Genomic DNA, 22202 nt, shown 5'->3' on the forward strand with positions numbered 1-22202 from the left:
AGCGAATCAAATGCACCTATAGGCCTACCGCTGGCCAATCAGATAGCTCAGATCACCGTGTCTGTACGAGCCATAGTCTGTAAAACGAAGCCTAGGGCGCAATGCAAAGTTGATGCTGTGAGATTTCAAAATGTTTAAAACCATGACTAGAGAGGGACTCAATGAATACAGCAAAGAGATGCTGTTTTTATAAATTAATGTTTAAGTTGTTATTCAACACAACCTAGCCTGGTCTGCTCTACAGTGCAAGCAAGCTAGCTTGATTTGCTATAAAGTTACAGAAACAAGTTGAGGAAAAAGTACACAAATAAAAATGTATTATCACCTGAAACAATATATTTATCCTGTCTTTAATTACTTGGTCATATTTTGCAATCTCCCCCCAAAAATGCGATTTCTGACGAGAGACTGGCTTTTCTCAATCGTGCTTACAATCACTACACTGTTCAGTAGTGGGGCGAGAATGCGTGAAGATGACGTACGGCGTAATGAAATACGTCACGATGTAAACAAGGCATGAGTATAGCAAAGTGTTTCGATAAGCTTGCGTTGTTATTATTAGCGGCTTGTCGTTTTTAATATCAAGGAATATTTCATTTTCTCTGGTCATAGGAGTAACAACATGAATTGGTGCATGAGGCAGACATAATGCAGTGTTACTTGAGTTTCGCCATCAGCTAGAAGACTGTCCCCTTTTCTCAGCGGAGGGAGAGCCTCACCGCTGCTCTCCCTCCCTCCCTCCCCTCAGGCTGACCATCAGATGCAGGCCATCAGTAAAAATAAAAAGCAAATGATTATGCTCACTCAGCCGTGCCTCACAGTGTCATCATATACCTAAAAATGTTAAATATAATTTCAAAATGGTCTGAGAAGAACAACATTGGCAGGGCAATTCAAGCAAAGTCAATATGCAGTGATAATGTATTGGGCCTATAGCCTACTGCACAAACCTCATTGCTACATAACTGTTTTTAATAGGTTAATGTTGCATAAGCTTATGTTTTTATGTCATGTTTTTAAGAAATCAGAGCAGTAGATCTCGGATTGGACTCAGAAAGTGATCTTGACTCAGAAAAGGTTGGTGACCAATGGTCTAGGGTGCGGGGTAAGTGCCATGCTCTACCAACTGAGCCACATGGGAATACACAATGCATGGTGGGAATAGAGCTGTGTCTCCTTGTTAGCAGTGAATATTTTCTACTGGGTGAGAAGAGAACAACACTTATCTAACATCTGCCTTAGTCATACAGCAGGCCTGGTCTGGTCTGACACTGTGTCTGTCTGTCAGTGTGCTGGGCGTTGGCTACATTTCAGCCAATGCAAGGGTGATCCTCCAGACTCCGGTTATGTAAGAGTCACTTTTGATAAATACTCATCTCTGATAACTATTATGTGTTATAGCCTGTAATGTCATTTCATTTTTGTACCAATGGAGGGCAATATTTCATCACTGGTATTTTCTCTAGGAGAGCCTCAGTGTTCTGCACCAAGTGGTCATCAGCATTCTCCCTGACTAATCATCTTACTGTATTACAGCCTTATCTATTGAGCTTTGCATAGAGCTCTCACACACAAAATAACTTTGTCCCCCTAATGTCCCTGAAATTCAGCATTCATTGTGCATGAAAGAAGACTGTGATGCATTGTTATAAAGTGGAATATAGGTTGAATTGATTGTCCTTTGTGGAGTGTCATTTTCCCTGGATTAAGAATTCCTCTCTGTACTCTAGCAACAGAGAAAGACAGTCTGAAGGATCATTCATATAAGCTCAGTGAATTGTGATGAAATTTGGGGCGGCAGGTATCCTAGTGGTTAAGGGCGTTGGGCCAGTAACCGAAATGTTCAAATGTTTGAGTCCCCGAGCAAGGCCCTTGAGTTTATGTGCTCTTGAGTAAGGCACTTAACCCTAATTGCTCCTGTAAGTCGCTCTGGATAAGAGTGTCTGCTAAATGACTAAAATGTATTCTCCCTCCTTCGATAGTATGCTGTGATTGGCCTTGGGGACTTACAATAGCTTGTTGCTAGGTAACATCAGCAGAAAGCCTCTACCATCCTCATATTCTCTCTACGAACCCATAACTATTCGTGTGTTTTGAAGAGGAGTGTCATCCTGAAAACCAATAAGATCTGTTGACAAATGTTAACAATAGTTATTAGCTAACTTTATTCATATACTGAACGTTTATACTATTGCATGCATTTATCTCAATGAGCTACAATACAAATGGCACAAAATGTGTTTGATGCACTATAAAGACTGTGTAATGATTTTGAATTGTTTCATTAGATTTCATTGTATTTTAGAGAGACAGTGAGGAGGCAGATTGGCAGGTTTTAGCTGCAGTTAGATCAGATAGAAGTGGAAATTCAGCATAAGGCTATTGATCGTGTCCCTCTGGCAACACACTGCATTAAGCTATTCTGTTGAGCCAAAAGTGGGTTCTGTTTATAAATCCTAACAATTAGTTGCGCTTCAAAGGATTTTAAAAGATGTTTAGAGAACACTGATTGGTTCTGCTGGTCTATATATACAACGCATGCACAAACATCAAATGGCATAGCATGGTATTCCTTAGAGGATAGCAGTAAACTGTATTTGGTTCTCAGCCTAGTCCAAAGACAAATGTACTGTTTTCATATAGAGCATGACCTCATGCTGCAATATCGGAAGTCCGCTCTGAGAAATCAGTAATTGAGGGTTCTTACTGGATTTGCTCTCTTGCAAACACAGATTTGTGTTAAGATTGAGAGGGCTGCTTGACTGAAACATTGGGAGTCTGAAGCAATTATATTCTCGGCTCATAAGATAAAGCATGCCTCCAATGTTTTGCTTTCATCATAGCTGAGTAGACACTAAACAGAAAGAAAAAAGACAAAGTCAAAGCCCTGTGTGCTGGTCCATTATTTCCCACTCATGCTTGATGGTTATAGCCTACTTATTGCCTACTTTGCTCCACATCCAATTTGAGTTGAAAGTTCATTTTAAACAGTGCTTCACTTTATGAAGTGAAAGAAAAAGAAATAATGATTGCATAGACTCATAACAACAATATAGTAGCCTACAGTATGAGTGCCGAGTTGTGTTCTGATGCTTGACAGGGTCATAACAGCCATTGATTGGTTACCTGGACTGGCCGAGCTGTTTCATTTCTCTACTGCTGTGATGGAGTGTTGCTTGCCAGGACAGGTCCTGCCATCTGTTCCAAAGCCGGGATCTCAGAGACCCCAGGGTGATGTCTGTGCGCTTCTGGCCGTATGTACGTGTATGTGTCTTGCTCATCTCAGCACTTAGACAGTGACAGAAAGCCCAACCAGCATGACCGTGACATAGGGATTATCTTTATGTGATGAATTTGCTTCATCACGACTTTCTGTACAATTCTGTAGAATTTCTAATACAGCTTAAAAGCATGTCTGAACAGCTGAGCTTTGAAGTGTATTCATAAACTGTAGTTGATTTGGAGCAGGTGTGGAGAACTAGTAGCTTTAGATTTTTCTATAGCAAAGAATAGTATTATCAGTTAGAGGACCACTTTGCCTTCCACTAAATTTGACATTTGATAGCAGTGTGATAGGAGAGACTATGTTAGGTAGATAGATCTCTGTGTTTGAAGTCTGAAAAATAACTGGGGTCTCTGTGGAGTGGTTGTTGTTACTGTAATGCCTGTGTTATGCAGGAGAGAACACACAGTTTAGGCAGTGACTCAGGCTGCATATATTACTGTGATTAGCTGGAGCTACTGCAGTGTGGGGGGAGAGAGAAAAAGCAAGCGAGAGATAAAATAATAGAGAGTGGGGAAGCGAGAGCTTCCCTGCATGTCTATGCGATTGTGTTTTCACTGGTCTACTGCATTACTATACAATGCAGTTTCCCTCTCTCCACTCCCTCCCTCTCTCCTCCACTCTTTCTCTCTGTGTGCTAATCTTCACTCGCTCTCACTGCTCAAATCTATCTCTCCTGCCTTTGGTTCTACTCTCTACAGTGAAGATGACATCCCCAGATTTGATGAACCAGCGAGCCCCTCCTACTGGCCGGTGGCTGCCCAGCAAGACCCCACAAGCTCGGGCGTTCTGGCTGAGGACATGCCCCCTCTAAAGTGGTTCTTCAGCAAAGGCACTGACAGCAACGGCCAGGTCTGAGTAAGTACTGCTCTGAAGGAATCTTTAACTGATAACAGGGTGGTATTGATAGCACTGACAGAGTAACAACGAAGACTGTGTGTAACATCAAGACTATGTGTGTAGCACATATTAACTGCCTGCAACTGCTCTGCTTTTGTTTGCCCATCTCTTCATCTCAGCATGTTGTTCACATTGATTGATTTGTGGTTATACTATGACAGGGGAGTTTTAGTCAGATGTGATAGCGCTATAGCACAGGTGCCTGCTCCTGTGGTAGGGAAGAGTCTTCTATTGTCACGACACTGAGATGCTGTGTTAACATTAAATGTGTGTCTTTGTTAACCCATCTTCTTCAGCATCAATGTGCAGTAGCATCCCTCCTCTCATACAGTAGATCTCCAACTTCATAGGGGAATCACATCGTTCACATTCTGATGCCTCTCTCTGTTATGATGTACTGTTTTCTTCAAAGGATTCTGAAATAATCTGTGTTGAATCTCATTTATTTCTGATGGCTTTCTTTTGCCTAGATCTCGATGTAGGAAGTTCATGTAGGAAATAAACATACAGTGCAGGTTAGATCGAAGCTTGGTAGAACAAAGAATCATCTCTCTTGAGAGTTCAATCGTGAATCACATGAATAGTTTGCCACGGATTTTGGGCCACAAAACTTTGATTTGTGTCCTGAGTTTGCCATTGGTAAGGCACTTGGTGAGTTATTGTTAGTTGAATGTGTGCGTTGGTAGGCCTGTGTGGCAAAAATAAATAAAGAGAGTCGCACACTCCATATACAAGCTCCAAGTAATTTATTGGGTAAACCACCAACGTTTCTGCATCACTGTGCCTTCTTCAGGGTGAAGCCGAAACGTTAGTGATTTACCCAATACATTTCTGGGAGCTTGCATATAGAGGGTGCGACTCTCTTTATTTCTGTAGCCTACAGTTTACTAACCGTTAGTCAGCACCTCTACCAACCTTTTTGGGTGTGTGCCAGCTCATGCTTTTTATAAAAAATATATTCTGTAACAAAAAAAGGAAAAGCAGAAAAGTCGGAAATTATCAACCAAGGCTATGTTGAGAAAATGTATTTCTGTGGAAACAGTTGTCTCTCTCTCACTTCTTCCTCAGGTTCCTCTCAGAGCAGGTGGCAGCTCCTGTTTCTTTATATGGCCCACATTCAATTTTATTACAATACATACATATTAATCATATTGGTTCAGAATACTTGCTTTAAATGGTCATCATTAAAAATGTATGATGATTACTATGAAATATCTGCCTTTCCCCTCTGTCTTACACTTAGGTGGCTGATGAAGGTATATTACTGTATTTTCAATGGACTAAGTTCCACAAAGACAGATGTGGTTTGTATAGAGAGCGGTTTAACTAGGGACAGATATAGTTGGGTTTATAGGGGTTCCAAATGGTGCATAGAGGGGTATAGGGAGTGGACTGAGTAAGGGGCATAGCTATATATTTAGGATAAAATATATCCATACAGTGCCTTCAGAAAGTATTCATACCCCTTGACTTATTCAACATTTTGTTGTGTTAAAGCCTGAATCCAAAATGTATTTTCAACCATCTACACACAATACCCCATAACGACAGTGAAAACATGATTTTAGACATTTTTGCAAATGTATTGAAAATAAAATACAGAAATATCTCATTTACATACAGTAAGTATTCACACCCCTGAGACAATACATGTGGCAGCGATTACAGCTGTGAGTCTTTATGGGTAAGTCTCTAAGAGCTTTGCACATCTGGATTGTACAATATTTGCACATTATTATTTTTAAAATTCTTCAAGCTCTGTCAAGTTGGTTGTTGATCAGTGCTAGACAGCCATTTTCAAGTCTTGCCATAGATTTTCAAGACGATTTATGTAAGTCAAAACTGTAACTCGGCCATTCAGAAACATTCACTGTTTTCTTGGTATGCAACTCCAGTGTATATTTGACCTTGTGTTTTAGGTTATTGTCCTGCTGAAAGGTGAATTTGTCTCCCAGTGTCTGGTGGAAAGCAGACTGAACCAGGTATTCCTGTCACACCCTGGCTCTGGGACTCTATATGTTGAGCCAGGGTGTGTTCATTCTGTGGTGTTCATTCTAGTTTGTTGTATTCTATGTTTGCCTGAGTGACTCCCAATCAGAGGCAACGAGTGTCAGCTGTTGGCTGGTTGTCTCTGATTGGGAGCCATATTTTAACTGTCTGTTTTCCCTTTGTGTTTGTGGGTTTTTGTTCCGTGTTCGGTCATTGATACCGTTGGACGTCACGAGTCGTTTCTTGTTTTGTGTTTAAACTTTAACTAATTAAAGTATGTTTGTTCATCACGCTGCGCCTTGGTCTGTTCCATATGACGATCGTGACAGAAAAACCCACCTCGACTGGATCAAGCAGCGTGACGAGGAGAGAGGATGGACTTGGGAGGAGATGAGTGCGAGTCTGGCAAGAGGGATGGAGGCCTTGGCCACGGGTAGGAGTGAAACCCATAAATTTTTTAGGGGGGGGCTAACGCCGTGGACGACGGGGCAGCAGGAGGCCGCCAGGTTACGGGAGTCACTGGTCACCAGGGGGAAGGAGGATGTAGAGGCACGGCGAGAGGTACTGGCGTGTGTTGCCAGTCCGGTCCGGCCTGTTCCTGATCCCCACGTAGGGCCAGTGGTGTGTGTTCCCAGTACGGTCCGGCCTGTTCCTGCCACTCGCACCAAGTCAGTGGTGCGCTTCGTCAGCCCGGCACGGCCCGTTCCTGCTCCCCGCACCAAGTCAGTGGTGCGCTTCGTCAGCCCGGCACGGCCCGTTCCTGCTCCCCGCACCAAGTCAGTGGTGCGCGTCGTCAGCCCGGTCCGGCCCATTCCTGCTCCCCGCACCAAGTCAGTGGTGCGTTTCGTCAGCCCAGCTCGGCCCGTTCCTGCTCCCCGCACCAAGTCAGTGGTGCGCTTCGTCAGCCCGGTCCGGCCCGTTCCTGTTCCCCGCACCAAGTCAGTGGTGCGCTTCGTCAGCCCGGTCCGGCCCGCTCCTGCTCCCCGCACCAAGTCAGTGGTGCGCTTCGTCAGCCCGGTCCGGCCCGCTCCTGCTCCCCGCACCAAGTCAGTGGTGCGCTTCGTCAGCCCGGTCCGGCCCGCTCCTGCTCCCCGCACCAAGTCAGTGGTGCGTTTCGTCAGCCCGGCGCGGCCCGCTCCTGCTCCCCGCACCAAGCCAGTGGTGTGCGTCGTCAGTCCGGCACGGGCCGTGCCTGTTCCACCGGTGGCTGGTCCGGCACATGTCAGATGCTTCGCGCCGGAGCTAGAGCAATCCGCTCCACCAGTGTCAAGTTCAGCTCCAGCCAGCGGGGCCAGACTGGACCAGGGGCGCTATGGGGGGTTGATTGGAGGGTGGTGGTCAAGGCCGGAGCCAGAACCGCCGCCGAGGAGGTATGCCCGCCCAGCCCTCCCCTGTTTTGTTTTAGTTGAGGCGCGGTCGCAGTCCGCGCCTTTAGGGGGGGGTACTGTCACACCCTGGCTCTGGGACTCTATATGTTGAGCCAGGGTGTGTTCATTCTGTGGTGTTCATTCTAGTTTGTTGTATTCTATGTTTGCCTGAGTGACTCCCAATCAGAGGCAACGAGTGTCAGCTGTTGGCTGGTTGTCTCTGATTGGGAGCCATATTTTAACTGTCTGTTTTCCCTTTGTGTTTGTGGGTTTTTGTTCCGTGTTCGGTCATTGATACCGTTGGACGTCACGAGTCGTTTCTTGTTTTGTGTTTAAACTTTAACTAATTAAAGTACGTTTGTTCATCACGCTGCGCCTTGGTCTGTTCCATATGACGATCGTGACAATTCCTCTAGGATTTTGCCTGTGCTTAGCTCTATTCCATTTATTTTTATCCTACAAAACTCCCTTGTCCGTACCGATGACAAGCATACCTATAACATGATGCAGCCACCAACATGCTTGAAAATATGAAGAGCGGTACTCAGTGATGTGTTGTGTTGGATTTGCCCCAAAAATAATGCTTTGTATTCATTTCTTTGCCACATTTTTTGCAGTTTTACTTTTGTGCCTTATTGCAAACAGGATGCATGTTTTGGAATATTTGTATTATGTACAGGTTTCCTTCTGTTCACTCTGTCATTTAGGTTAGTATTGTGGAGTAAATACAATGTTTTTGATCCATCCTCAGTTTTCTCCTATCACAGCCATTAAACTCTGTAACTGTTTTAAAGTTACCATCGGCCACGTAGTGAAATCCCTGAGCGGTTTCATTCCTCTCCGGCAACTGAGTGTATTGATACACCATCCAAAGTGTAATTAATAACTTCACCATGCTCAAAGGGATATTCAATGTCTGCTTTTGTTTTTTATTTTTACCCATCTACCAATAGTTGCCCTTCTTTACGAGGCATTGGAAAACATCCCTGGTGTTTGTGGTTGAATCTCTGTTTAAAATTCACTGCTCAACGGAGGGACCTTACATTTAATTGTATGTGTGGGGTACAGACATGATGTAGTCATTCAAAAATCATGTTAAACACTATTATTGCACACAAAGTGAGTCCATGCAACTTATTATGTGACTTGTTAAGCAAATGTTTGCTCCTGAATTTATTTAGGCTTGCCATAACAAAGGGGTTGAATACTTATTGACTCAAGACATTTCAGCTTTCATTTTTAATTAATTTTTCAAAACATAATTCAACTTTGACATTATGGGATATTGTGTGTAGGCCAGTGACACAAAATCTCAATTTAATTTTAAAATCAGGCTGTAACACAACAAAATGTTGAAAAAGGCAAAGGGTGTGAATACTTTCTGAAGGCACTGTATATGGAATATATGGAACGTATTTAGGGAGTATCCATATAATAACAGAAGTGTGGGGTAGGCAAGAGGAATTGGCAAGAGAGGAATATGTGTATTTGCACTTGTGATTACCTGTAGACAGGAGGTGGCGCAAAACAGTGTGAAATGTGACTTGGAGAAAGAGAATGGGCTAAAGGCGGTGAGCAGATAGAGCCAGGTGGTGTAGCTGTGCTCTAGCGCAAATCCATGCATGTTAATGTGAGTCGTGATGAGAGGAGAGCTCTGCTGCTGTAGCTCTCCAATACCCTCAAGTGTTATTTCCAAAAGCCTGCTTATCTCTGCCGATTGATCCTCTTTGTGTGATGTCTCTACATCTGAATAGTTCCTTTGTAAAGAGTCTGTCTGAGGTACAAATTAATGTACCCATATGGCATCAGGTTTACTGAGTTGCTGATGTCGTGACCAGGGATTTATCACAGTGTCAGTTTTAGGGTTTAGGGATTGGACCTGATAGGGTTAGGTAGGGGAACTAGAACGGGTATCACAACAGAATTTGTGCCACTGATGTACTGTTGCAACATGTTAGTGATTCACTGCCGCCTACAGCCCATATGTTACAGTACCACCAGTGGCCCCTGGTCACCCTGCAGTCTGAATGTAGAGCAACACCATGACTGGGATGAAACCTCTCTGTGCTTTCCTCCCCTGCAAAAGGACTGACTCATACCACACATTATTCAACATACAGAAAACATCTCAGGGAGTTGATCTAGCTGCAGATAGATAATTCTCCTCTATGTGTTTTCCCCTTGCTGTTAATAAGCTCTTATCAATCTAACTTTAATAGAATTAATTACTAAAATTAATAGAGAACATCTGGTTATCTGTCTATGCACCAGCTATTGTATTAGAGACAAGCTGTGGTTGAAGTCCTGCCAACTCAAAAACTGCCCAATAAATGTGTAACCAAGGGGGAACTAGTGCATTTCTCTTCCACTATCTGACCAGAAAGTATGTGAGAAAAGCTGCTTCTTTGCTACCAATCATCCAAAACATGTGAAACTCTTGTAAAATAATTTGCATTTATTTGATCATATAGACTTTGAAAGGGTAGACATGTAGAGATTCCTCTTGTCAAAAGTATTGCTGTTACAAAAGTATTTATTCATGCAGCGTAACAGGTTACAGGTTCTTCTTGGTGGAGTGCCTGAATGGCTTCATCATTGCTGAGAAGACCCTGACGATCAGGGAGAGTTTTTTTGATAGGCTTAGAGATGGAGGGAGAAACCTCTCCAACTGGAGATTCAGCACCATGAGCCTCAATGTGTGGGGCTAGAAACACAAGAGAAATGGGTGGGGTAAGGGGTGCGAGAGAGAGAAATACAGTATAATAACTTTGAAAAATAACAGTGCTTTGAGTTTGGTAGCATACTCTATGTTTCTAACACACACCTAAACAAAAGCACAAGCTATAGCAGAGCTCTAAAACATCCTTACCTCTGCAATATCCACCAGTAGAGGGAATCTCAGTCTGTTCCTGGACTGAATGGCAGTCCTTTTTGTTTCCTCTCTTGGAACGCTAACAGGAGAAAGGTAAAGAAAATGGTACAGAGAATATATAAATAAACGGAACACTTCCGAATCCAAGGCAACAATATAGTGATGAATAAAACATATTTATCTCATGTATTTGTCTCATCATAGCCACATCAATAACACCAGCCCTAACTGGAACAAAAACCGACGGCTAACTCCCTGCTATACCTTGAAGTTGATCCTGAGTTTGGACATTGAAAAACAAAGGAAGCTCCTTCTTGCTTTCTGCTCAGCCCCCCTCTCTGTCTCAGCCTGGTCTGCTGGGTTTGTTGCAGCAGAAGCTGGTCTTGACGCCTCCTTGCATCCCTGCACCAGCTGCTGGGTCAAGGACTTTACCAGGACTCTGTCAAATGCAGGGTCCTGGGAGGCCATAGCTGCTTGGAGGGTGTTATAAGAGTCCTTCTCTTCCATGTCAATCCCATCTCCCTTTGGTACCAAAGAGGTTCCCTTGCTGGTGAAAGACAGAGTGGAGGATCGAAAAGAGTCTTTAGCACTCGATGGTCGGCTGCTGTCAGTCATTGGACTGTTACAATTCAGGGGTTCATCTGTGTGTGTCATCGTCTTTGTCCTTAGGTCACTCGTAGAAATCTCTGGCATTATAGAGTCCCTGGTGTCGATGCAGGAGCTCCTGACGATGGGGAAGGTCACATCATCAGGCACTTCATCAGGGATGGGAGTGCCAGGGAGGTTGATCTCTAACTCACATTCTGACCTAGGACCCATGGAAGAGCTGGACAAGGAACGACGACCCTTTGAGGAAGTGGGCAAAGATGAACAGGTTCTAGGGATGTCTTGGCAGACTTGTTCACTGTCATCCTCACTTTTCTCAACCTCCTTCAGCATAGTTCCTACCATATCATTGATCTGAAGGAGCTCCCTGGAATCCTTAATTCGCCCTAAGTTTGAGATTTCACTCTGGATAGCAACCAGGATTTCTCCAAGGGTCTCTTTGGAAGAAGCATTTTCTGTCCTTTCGGATCTGGATGGCTTCAGTCCTGTGAAGAAATCCTTAAGTCTGTTCTTCATACTGACGCAGATGGTCTTAGCTGTTGACCAAAGCTTCTTCTCTGATATTTTAACACTCAATTCAGTATCATCCAGTTGGGAGCCCCCGTGGGAGTACTGCGAAACTCTCCCACTTCTTTCCAGTAGCACAGACTCTGTTTGCCAATTAGTGTCAGTGGACTCATTTTTCTGAAAAATAGTTGCCATGCCTTTGACAAAGGTTTCCACTAATCCAGAGGCTGTATCCTGAGAGGACATGGAGGCAATCTCTGATGGCGAGCTAGATGATAAGCCAGCCTGCAGACTTTTCTGAAGACCAGTATGGCTGATCTGTGTGATAAAGGAATGACTGGATCTCATCAGCACTTTACTCACTGCCTCTTCTGCCTGAGTCTGAAAGTCCTTGCTAGAGAGCTTCTTAATGCTCTGAATCAGACTAGTAGAGGACTGTGTGATTCTGACACGCTCTTCTGAGCTCAGTTGAGAATATTGAGTAGTCACACTCAAATCTTTATTGGGTGAAGGTGACTGGGAAATAGTATAGTCACCATCTACAAACCAACAAGCCTCCAGGGACTCATCAGATGAACTGATAACGGCCAATGATTTACTCTCCACTTTTGATAACTCTGACTTGTAGATGGAAACAACACTGCTAAGAACTTCTTGAGTACTGGTATCCAGATTGGAGAGACAGAGAGCGGGTGTTGGTTGGCTCTCACTGGGAACTCTACTAAGTTTGGCGCTGGGTAACTGGACCTCATCAGTTGAAACAGTTGCCTTTTCCAGGGTGTCTGAAGACTCCTGAAAAGAGGCATAGAGTGTGTGGGCTGGAGAGAAAGTTATCTTCTGTGAAGACCCTGTCTTGTGGTCATTTAGAGGAACTGGCCTATCAACTGCTTCACATGTGCCTTCAAATGATGCGGTCGTCTCCATGCCTCCCACATATGCCTTAACAATCTCTGTGGCAGTGGAGGTTACAGATGTCAGGGCTGTGCAGCTGGGATTCAGGGGAGCTTCAGTAATGCTGGGAGCAGCACTAGAAGGCCTAGAGGAAGGAGCCATGCCAGAAGAGTTGCTGACTTTCCGTGTAAGGATGGTGCTCACCGCCTTGAGGGCTTTAGACTGAAAGTTGGGGCTAGAGAGGGTCTGAAGCTTTCTGGCTACCACACTGGTAGATGATCCAGTCTCTTTGAGAAAGTGAGTGGTCCCTTCTTTCCCAGATGGACACTCAACATCAAGGTCACATTGAAGATTGGTCAGAAATGTTGACCCCAAGATTTTCATCTTCTTGGCCAGATCCAATAGGATGTTGTAGTCCTGTGCCATTTTGTCCATTGTGCTGACAATGGCATCCAGCACATCGTCGGTCACAGGGTCCATGAGGGGCTCGATAAACCCTACCCACTCTGGCTCAGATGTTTGGCTCTGTAGCTCGGCCAGGATCAGCACCGAGGCTACACGAATGACCTCCCTGCCTGCTGCTATATCCTGACTGTCCATAGGAGGGCAACTCCCCGAGCTGGCCTGAATGGCCACTGAAAGGCCTGAGTTAAGCTGGTGTACTACCTCCCCTGCAATAGCACAGCTCAGCTGGGAGGAGCTGGAGGAGGTGGGGTTGGAGTGGCCCTCAACCAGGGATATCAGGAGGCTCTCTTTCGTTACCCCAAAGAGAGCCTTCAGAGGATCCTCCATGAGGGGAGCCTCTCTAGTTGCAGGCAAGCTCTGCAATGAGGTCTGGGACCTTGAAGATCAACACACAAACACCACTTATGCCATGCAAATGTGACCAACTGGTATCTAATCTGGGTCATTAGTGAGCCTGAAGACCAAATTAGAGCAATGATGGCTTACTTCTTATACCAGCATAGTTCTAGAAGCCTAAAGCCAACTGACACAATTTTCTTTGCCTGATTTTGATGTTTGTACAACATCAGATTTGGATTATTTCTGAAAGGCATGTACCTGATCTCTTTATTCATAGTTTACTTTATGGCTTACCCAGTTAACAATTACTTTCACCTGGACCCACCCCCCCAGGGGCAAGATTTCTGACCAGACCTTAAAACTACAAGGTGTGAATTCCAAGTTAATAATTTATGATAAGTATGGGTCAGGGCTTGCAATCATTAAGTTGAAATATTGCTGTGAACATACCTCTTAGGCGAGAAGCATGGTGATGAGGTTCTGCGAGTGGATTTTTGACGGCACCCTGCACTGCCATTCCTCCTCCTATCCTTAGTCCAGTAGTTCATCTCACTGATCAGCAGCCTTTTCTCACACTCATCCAGGCTGCCTAAGGAGTCCTCATACCCTGTCAGAGAGCAGAGAGATTCTGGGGAGGTTGCCCTACTCCTCAGGTTCACCCCCATGATACGAGCTAGCGCTGGTAGCAGAATGCGGAGGGCCGTCTGGGTCACGACCTTAATAATCTTCAGACACAGCATGGAGAGCTGCTCGAACGTCAGCTATGGCCAACAGAGTAATGTTTTTGTCAATCAAGCCATTCCATGACACCATTCCCTATATAGTGCACTACTTTTGACCGAACCTTATGTGGAGAGACTTACGTTGTTTTTCATGCCATGCTGAATCACTCTCCATTGGCTAGAGAAAATACAAGAAATGAAGCATATTTTAACTGCACACTGGTGTTGAGTTAGTGGAGTCACTAGATAGCCATGTTAGGGAAAATACAAGTGTATTTAATTAAGCTATTAGCAAGTACATGAGCCATTTTGTTCTTGATTTAGGGGAAGAGTTAGGGGTATGTTTACGGTGATGTTAGGGTTAGGTATAGTGGTTGAAATCACATTTGTGGTTAGAAGGTGCACTATGACTATAATTTCAGAGTTGTTGTATGTGAGGTTGGAGAAAGACATGAGACTTACTCATCAGTTAGACTCCTCAGGAAGGAGAGGAGGATTGGTGCACAGCATGTCCCAATCTTGAGAGAAGGCATTAGAGTACTCTGAGCCTCCTTCTCCAGCTGCTCAAGGATAGATCCCCTGTCCCGGAAACCACACCTGGGTGTCTGAGAAGACTCTGGGAAACCGCAAAGAGAAATCTGAAGTTGAATCTGAACTTTATTCCTAATTTCCTTCACCCGTAATGATTTGATTGCACTGGACAGCTATATTGCTTTCACCTATATACAGTTGAAGTCGGAAGTTTACATACACCTTAGCCAAATACATTTAAACTCTGTTTTTCACAATTCCTGACATTTAATCCTAGTAAAAATTCCCTGTCTTAGGTCAGTTAGAATCACCACTTTATTTTTAGAATGTGAAATGTCAGAATAATAGTAGAGAGAATTATTTCTTTCAGCTTTTATTTCTTTCATCACATTCCCAGTGGGTCAGAAGTTTACATACACTCAATTAGTATTTGGTAGCATTGCCTTTAAATTGTTTAACTTGGGTCAAACGTTTCGGGTAGCCTTCCACATGCTTCCCACAATATGTTGGGTGAATTTTGGCCCATTCCTCCTGACAGAGCTGGTGTAACTGAGTCAGGTTTGTAGGCCTCCTTGCTCGCACACGCTTTTTCAGTTCTGCCCACAGATTTTCTATAGGATTGAAGGTCAGGGCTTTGTGATGGCCACTCCAATAACTTGACTTTGTTGTCCTTAAGCCATTTTGCCACAACTTTGGAAGTATGCTTGGGGTCATTGTCCATTTGGAAGACCCATTTGCGACCAAGCTTTAACTTCCTGACTGATGTCTTGAGATGTTGCTTCAATATATCCACATCATTTTCCTTCCTCATGATGCCATCTATTTTGTGAAGTGCACCAGTCCCTCCTGCAGCAAAGCACCCCCACAGCATGATGCTGCCACCCCCTTGCTTCACGGTTGGGATGGTGTTCTTTGGCTCGCAAGCTACTCCCTTTTTCCTCCAAACATAACGATGGTCATAATGGCCAAACAGTTCTATTTTTGTTTCATCAGACCAGAAGACATTTCTCCAAAAAGTACAATCTTTGTCCCCATGTGCAGTTGCAAACCGTAGTCTGGCTTTTTTATGGCGGTTTTGGATCAGTGGCTTCTTCCTTGCTGAGCAGCCTTTCAGGTTATGTTGATATAGAACTCATTCTACTGTGGATATAGATAATTTTGTACCTGTTTCCAGCATCTTCACAAGGTCCTTTGCTGTTGTTCTGGGATTGACTTGCACTTTTCGCACCAAAGTACGTTCATCTCTAGGAGACAGAACGCGTCTCCTTCCTAAGCGGTATGACGGCTGCGTGGTCCCACTGTGTTTATAGTTGCGTACTATTGTTTGTACAGATGAACGTGGTACCTTCAGGCGTTTTGGAAATTGCTCCCAAGGATGAACCAGACTTGTGGAGGTCTACAAAAAATTATCTGAGGCCTTGGCTGATTTATTTTGATTTTCCCATTATGTCAAGCAAATAGGCACTTAGTTTGAAGGTAGGCCTTGAAATACATCCACAGGTACACCTCCAATTGACTCAAATGATGTCAATTAGCCGATCAGAAGCTTCTAAAGCCATGACATCATTTCCTGGAATTTTCCAAGCTGTTTAAAGGCACAGTCAACTTAATGTATGTAAACTTCTGATCCACTGGAATTGTGAAATAATCTGTCTGTAAAAAATTACTTGTGTCATGCACAAAGTAGATGTCCTAACCGACTTGCCAAAACAATAGTGTGTTAACTAGAAATTTGTGGAGTGGTTGAAAAATGAGTTTTAATGACTAAGTGTATGTAACTTTGAACATAACCTGCATCCAACATAAAGTAATCTCAGACCTGCACCAATGCTGCTGTCCTCCTCCACTGAAGTCTTCTTGGCACGGCCACTGGACTTATGTTTGGCCTACATGACAAAATATTATAGGTCTCATAGCAGATCTAAGGTCAGTGTAGCGTCTCCTCCTAATGCTTAAAGGTTAGGATTTAGTGATAGTAAACTAATCCTAGATCTGTGCCTAAGTAGGCAGAGGATGTGTAAAGGACAGCATATTTCTTACATTGCCTCCTGTCCTCTTCTTGTTAGTCTCATGTGTCTCTGTTTCATCCTTCATATCCTCCACAACTTTATTTTGATCATCAGGGGGATCCTCCCATTTCACGCTCTGGTGGATAAATGAGAGGTCAATATCAGTCCTAGGTTGTGACTTTATGAAACAACTTATTCACTCCTATTTTACACAAAATGGCAATAGTGGTCAGATTTTAGTCCATGGGTCAAACCAGTGAGACCTATTGCTGTGGTAGTGAGCTAAGATATTGTTAGTAATTTCTTCTTAACTCAAAATAGGCTAAATGAACCATACCTTGCTGTCTTCAGACATGATGTGTAGCCTATTGTAGTTGGCCTACATGACAAAATATTATAGGTCTCATAGCAGATCTAAGGTCAGTGTAGCGTCTCCTCCTAATGCTTAAAGGTTAGGATTTAGTGATAGTAAACTAATCCTAGATCTGTGCCTAAGTAGGCAGAGGATGTGTAAAGGACAGCATATTTCTTACATTGCCTCCTGTCCTCTTCTTGTTAGTCTCATGTGTCTCTGTTTCATCCTTCATATCCTCCACAACTTTATTTTGATCATCAGGGGGATCCTCCCATTTCACGCTCTGGTGGATAAATGAGAGGTCAATATCAGTCCTAGGTTGTGACTTTATGAAACAACTTATTCACTCCTATTTTACACAAAATGGCAATAGTGGTCAGATTTTAGTCCATGGGTCAAACCAGTGAGACCTATTGCTGTGGTAGTGAGCTAAGATATTGTTAGTAATTTCTTCTTAACTCAAAATAGGCTAAATGAACCATACCTTGCTGTCTTCAGACATGATGTGTAGCCTATTGTAGTTGGCCTACATGACAAAATATTATAGGTCTCATAGCAGATCTAAGGTCAGTGTAGCGTCTCCTCCTAATGCTTAAAGGTTAGGATTTAGTGATAGTAAACTAATCCTAGATCTGTGCCTAAGTAGGCAGAGGATGTGTAAAGGACAGCATATTTCTTACCTTGCCTCCTGTCCTCTTCTTGTTAGTCTCATGTGTCTCTGTTTCATCCTTCATATCCTCCACAACTTTATTTTGATCATCAGGGGATCCTCCCATTTCACGCTCTGGTGGATAAATGAGAGGTCAATATCAGTCCTAGGTTGTGACTTTATGAAACAACTTATTCACTCCTATTTTACACAAAATGGCAATAGTGGTCAGATTTTAGTCCATGGGTCAAACCAGTGAGACCTATTGCTGTGGTAGTGACCTAAGATATTGTTAGTAATTTCTTCTTAACTCAAAATAGGCTAAATGAACCATACCTTGCTGTCATCAGACATGATGTGTAGCCTATTGTAGTTGGCCTACATGACAAAATATTATAGGTCTCATAGCAGATCTAAGGTCAGTGTAGCGTCTCCTCCTAATGCTTAAAGGTTAGGATTTAGTGATAGTAAACTAATCCTAGATCTGTGCCTAAGTAGGCAGAGGATGTGTAAAGGACAGCATATTTCTTACCTTGCCTCCTGTCCTCTTCTTGTTAGTCTCATGTGTCTCTGTTTCATCCTTCATATCCTCCACAACTTTATTTTGATCATCATGGGGATCCTCCCATTTCACGCTCTGGTGGATAAATGAGAGGTCAATATCAGTCCTAGGTTGTGACTTTATGAAACAACTTATTCACTCCTATTTTACACAAAATGGCAATAGTGGTCAGATTTTAGTCCATGGGTCAAACCAGTGAGACCTATTGCTGTGGTAGTGACCTAAGATATTGTTAGTAATTTCTTCTTAACTCAAAATAGGCTAAATGAACCATACCTTGCTGTCATCAGACATTATGTGTAGCCTATTGTAGTTGGCCTACATGACAAAATATTATAGGTCTCATAGCAGATCTAAGGTCAGTGTAGCGTCTCCTCCTAATGCTTAAAGGTTAGGATTTAGTGATAGTAAACTAATCCTAGATCTGTGCCTAAGTAGGCAGAGGATGTGTAAAGGACAGCATATTTCTTACATTGCCTCCTGTCCTCTTCTTGTTAGTCTCATGTGTCTCTGTTTCATCCTTCATATCCTCCACAACTTTATTTTGATCATCAGGGGGATCCTCCCATTTCACGCTCTGGTGGATAAATGAGAGGTCAATATCAGTCCTAGGTTGTGACTTTATGAAACAACTTATTCACTCCTATTTTACACAAAATGGCAATAGTGGTCAGATTTTAGTCCATGGGTCAAACCAGTGAGACCTATTGCTGTGGTAGTGACCTAAGATATTGTTAGTAATTTCTTCTTAACTCAAAATAGGCTAAATGAACCATACCTTGCTGTCATCAGACATGATGTGTAGCCTATTGTAGTTGGCCTACATGACAAAATATTATAGGTCTCATAGCAGATCTAAGGTCAGTGTAGCGTCTCCTCCTAATGCTTAAAGGTTAGGATTTAGTGATAGTAAACTAATCCTAGATCTGTGCCTAAGTAGGCAGAGGATGTGTAAAGGACAGCATATTTCTTACCTTGCCTCCTGTCCTCTTCTTGTTAGTCTCATGTGTCTCTGTTTCATCCTTCATATCCTCCACAACTTTATTTTGATCATCAGGGGGATCCTCCCATTTCACGCTCTGGTGGATAAATGAGAGGTCAATATCAGTCCTAGGTTGTGACTTTATGAAACAACTTATTCACTCCTATTTTACACAAAATGGCAATAGTGGTCAGATTTTAGTCCATGGGTCAAACCAGTGAGACCTATTGCTGTGGTAGTGGCCTAAGATATTGTTAGTAATTTCTTCTTAACTCAAAATAGGCTAAATGAACCATACCTTGCTGTCATCAGACATGATGTGTAGCCTATTGTAGTAGGCTATTTAGAGGTAACACTAATACCTCTTAAAACACATCAGTGAACCATCCGTAGACAACTGAAATGAATATGAACGTTATCCTTGAATTATACCAAAGCGATATTGAATACTCGTTTCCGATTGGCTGAAGCAAGGACATTCTTCAAAGACGGCATACACACATGATGTCACAATTAGGCCTAAGTCTTATGTCTATACGCATTGTCAATGTCATCAGAAAAGAGATCATAGCTTGTCAAAGTTCTGCCAAACGAAAATATTTGTAAGTGTCACGTTTTTGCGTTTAATTTATGGTTTATCAAGCATCCTCATCCTCTTCATAGGCATCATCATCACCATGCACAACAACGTAACTCGCTGCAATCCATTAGCGATAATTCTGAGGTTGCAAAGCTGCAAAACTAGGACATGCAATACATTATAATAAATTGCACTTTAAAATCAGTTTAAAATCAATGACGTTCTAGGGGGCTCAAACTATTTCAGCACTATGGAGCTGTCCGCTGCATAGCGCTGACAAGTTTCTAGGCGTTAGTGGACCATGCCATGGTGCTGAAATGGAGCAGGGCTCAGTTCTATGGGTATCTCATGGGGCTTTCCTGCTAGCCTATGTATAACGATACTATAATTACATTATTTTCATCCATCCATCAACACAAAGGGCTTGTCAAAGTTTCCCAAATAATCACGCAATGAAGCCAAGACGAGATGTATGGTTCTTCATCCAGAGGGCGAAGCACCACGGTATCATCTAAAACCTTCAGAGAGATCCCTTAAAACTGCAGTATACATTTCACCCAGCTGTTATGGTAGCTAGGTTAATTTCGCAAGACATGGACAAATCTAACACATAGCGTTTCTACTGAGTCCTGCTTAGAGGTGACTGACTGTCATTTTGCTAGTTGTAATGGCGCTTTGTAATTGCTCTGGGAGCTAATTATTGCAGAGGAAGATTTCAGCTACACATCCTGCTCACTGGGCTCATTATGGACAGCCAAGGAGCAATTCAGTCGAACAAGTCAGCCAGATCAGATCCCCATCTGCTACTAGGCTACTGTAGCAACCTGCCGGCCTGCACCATCCTCCATGGCACGACTACCACACGCGCAGTATGGCATGCTAACATCCCACAACAATTACCCAATTGGAATTACTTGCCTAAACTTCCAATCATACTTATTTTCTAATATCAACCACAGTTTATGCCCTTAAGGCAGAACTGCCATTAGAACAAGATTGAATTAGGAAAACTCTAAAGCTCGTTATCGATTTCTGCTCGAAACTCAAAAACCTAGGCTAAAATGAACCTTACCTGGCTGTCGTCAGCCATTATGCGTATCCCGTTAATGAAGGCTCTGCGCCTCTGATACTATAGCTGTTCTTATAGCCTACTGTAGCGGCTCTGTAACTGTTAAACTAGTCTAATCTAATCTAATCCGTTGAAAACCTGTCCGTGAACCGTCCTCAAACACAATGAACTGAAGTCAATATGGACATTAACCTTCACATAAAGACATCATATACATGACGTCAAATATGCCTAGAGGCATTGTTGACATAATCAGAAAGCATATCATAGTGTCACAGTACATGCTGTTGACAGCCTACTCCAAAATCAAACAGGAACATGGATTTTGTGTTGTAGATATGTGGTAGTAGAGTAGGGGCCTGAGGGCACGCATTTAATGTTTTGTGAAATCTGTTGTGAATGTATTGTAATGTTTTTAAAATTGTATAACTGCCTTCATTTTGCTGGACCCTTGGCAGCAGCTAATGGGGATCCATAATAAATACAAATACAAACCCAATGCACCATGATAATAAATGCATCAACTTGTTTTGACATATCACATGGGATATGACAGTTTCTGATTCTGAGATACTGTAAATCAACAGACCTTGAGAGGAGATAAAACAAAATCTGTTGATTTATTTCACAGGTTTCTGGTGGTTTCTAAGCATTGTGTTGGGGAAGGAGTCACCTGTAGCTCAGTTGGTAGAGCATGGCGCTTGCAACGCCAGGGTTGTGGGTTTATTTCCCACGGGGGGCCAGTAAGAAAATGTATGCACTCACTAACTGTAAGTCGCTCTGGATAAGAGTGTCTGCTAAATGACTAATGTAAAATGTAAGGAGGGTGGGATCTCTCCAGAGCATCTAATTACATCAATCATGCCATGCATGTGATATGTGATAATGTTATGTACCATGCAAATACACATTGCCTAAGGCAATTACATCAAAGGTCTTGTAGTTTGGTAAGAAGAATACTCCTCTCCCCACCGGTGTGATTAATACCTCTGAGGGTTTAGAGCTTGAGGTAGTCACCTCATACAAGTACAGTGGGGGAAAAAAGTATTTAGTCAGCCACCAATTGTGCAAGTTCTCCCACTTAAAAAGATGAGAGAGGCCTGTAATTTCCATCATAGGTACACGTCAACTATGACAGACAAATTGAGATTATTTTTTCCAGAAAATCACATTGTAGGATTTTTAATGAATTTATTTGCAAATTATGGTGGAAAATAAGTATTTGGTCACCTACAAACAAGCAAGATTTCTGGCTCTCACAGACCTGTAACTTCTTCTTTAAGAGGCTCCCCTGTCCTCCACCCGTTACCTGTATTAATGGCACCTGTTTGAACTTGTTATCAGTATAAAAGACACCTGTCCACAACCTCAAACAGTCACACTCCAAACTCCACTATGGCCAAGACCAAAGAGCTGTCAAAGGACACCAGAAACAAAATTGTAGACCTGCACCAGGCTGGGAAGACTGAATCTGCAATAGGTAAGCAGTTTGGTTTGAAGAAATCAACTGTGGGAGCAATTATT

General features: G+C 43.0%; 2 protein-coding genes across 8 annotated transcripts in view; one reads left to right on the forward strand and one right to left on the reverse strand.

Annotated features, from left to right (window-relative positions):
• The first annotated feature begins 3635 nt into the window (after positions 1-3635).
• Positions 3636-22202, forward strand: part of LOC121584738 (citron rho-interacting kinase) — a 116394-nt gene continuing 97827 nt past the window's right edge. For all 4 annotated transcript variants that reach the window (XM_041900811.2, XM_041900813.2, XM_041900812.2 and 1 more), the window contains exon 1: positions 3636-4141. The gene's annotated coding sequence lies outside the window, so the exon portion shown is untranslated. The remainder of the gene's footprint in view (positions 4142-22202) is intronic.
• LOC121584739 lies at positions 10022-20750 on the reverse strand. Of its 4 annotated transcripts, XM_041900816.2 has the most exons (12): positions 18520-18591; positions 18018-18122; positions 17517-17620; positions 17015-17119; positions 16513-16617; positions 16292-16358; positions 14404-14557; positions 14083-14119; positions 13670-13980; positions 10676-13256; positions 10409-10490; positions 10022-10243 (listed from the first exon to the last, which is right to left on the reverse strand). In XM_041900816.2, the coding sequence occupies exons 3-12, from the start codon at positions 17610-17612 to the stop codon at positions 10077-10079; spliced, it is 3705 nt and encodes a 1234-aa protein (XP_041756750.2). In that variant the 5' UTR covers positions 17613-17620; positions 18018-18122; positions 18520-18591; the 3' UTR covers positions 10022-10076. The 4 variants fall into 4 exon arrangements, with proteins under 4 accessions (XP_041756750.2, XP_045081648.1, XP_045081647.1 ...); XM_045225713.1 differs by lacking the exons at positions 16513-16617; positions 17015-17119; positions 17517-17620; positions 18018-18122 and adding exons at positions 19022-19126; positions 20682-20750 and having other exon boundaries at positions 18520-18624; XM_045225712.1 differs by lacking the exons at positions 16513-16617; positions 17015-17119; positions 17517-17620; positions 18018-18122 and adding exons at positions 19022-19126; positions 19328-19419 and having other exon boundaries at positions 18520-18624.

The sequence above is a fragment of the Coregonus clupeaformis genome, chromosome 16 (assembly GCF_020615455.1).
Source record: "Coregonus clupeaformis isolate EN_2021a chromosome 16, ASM2061545v1, whole genome shotgun sequence".
Classification (NCBI taxonomy): domain Eukaryota; kingdom Metazoa; phylum Chordata; class Actinopteri; order Salmoniformes; family Salmonidae; genus Coregonus; species Coregonus clupeaformis.

Coding starts and splice junctions, on each gene's coding strand:
- LOC121584739 (XM_041900816.2), bottom strand. CDS start 17,612: ATGGGAGGATCCCCTGATGATCAAAATAAAGTTGTGGAGGATATGAAG. Junction 16,359..16,512: donor AGAAGAGGACAGGAGGCAAT/GTAAGAAATATG, acceptor TTTGTCATGTAG/GCCAAACATAAGTCCAGTGG. Junction 13,257..13,669: donor CCATGCTTCTCGCCTAAGAG/GTATGTTCACAG, acceptor TTGATCTTCAAG/GTCCCAGACCTCATTGCAGA.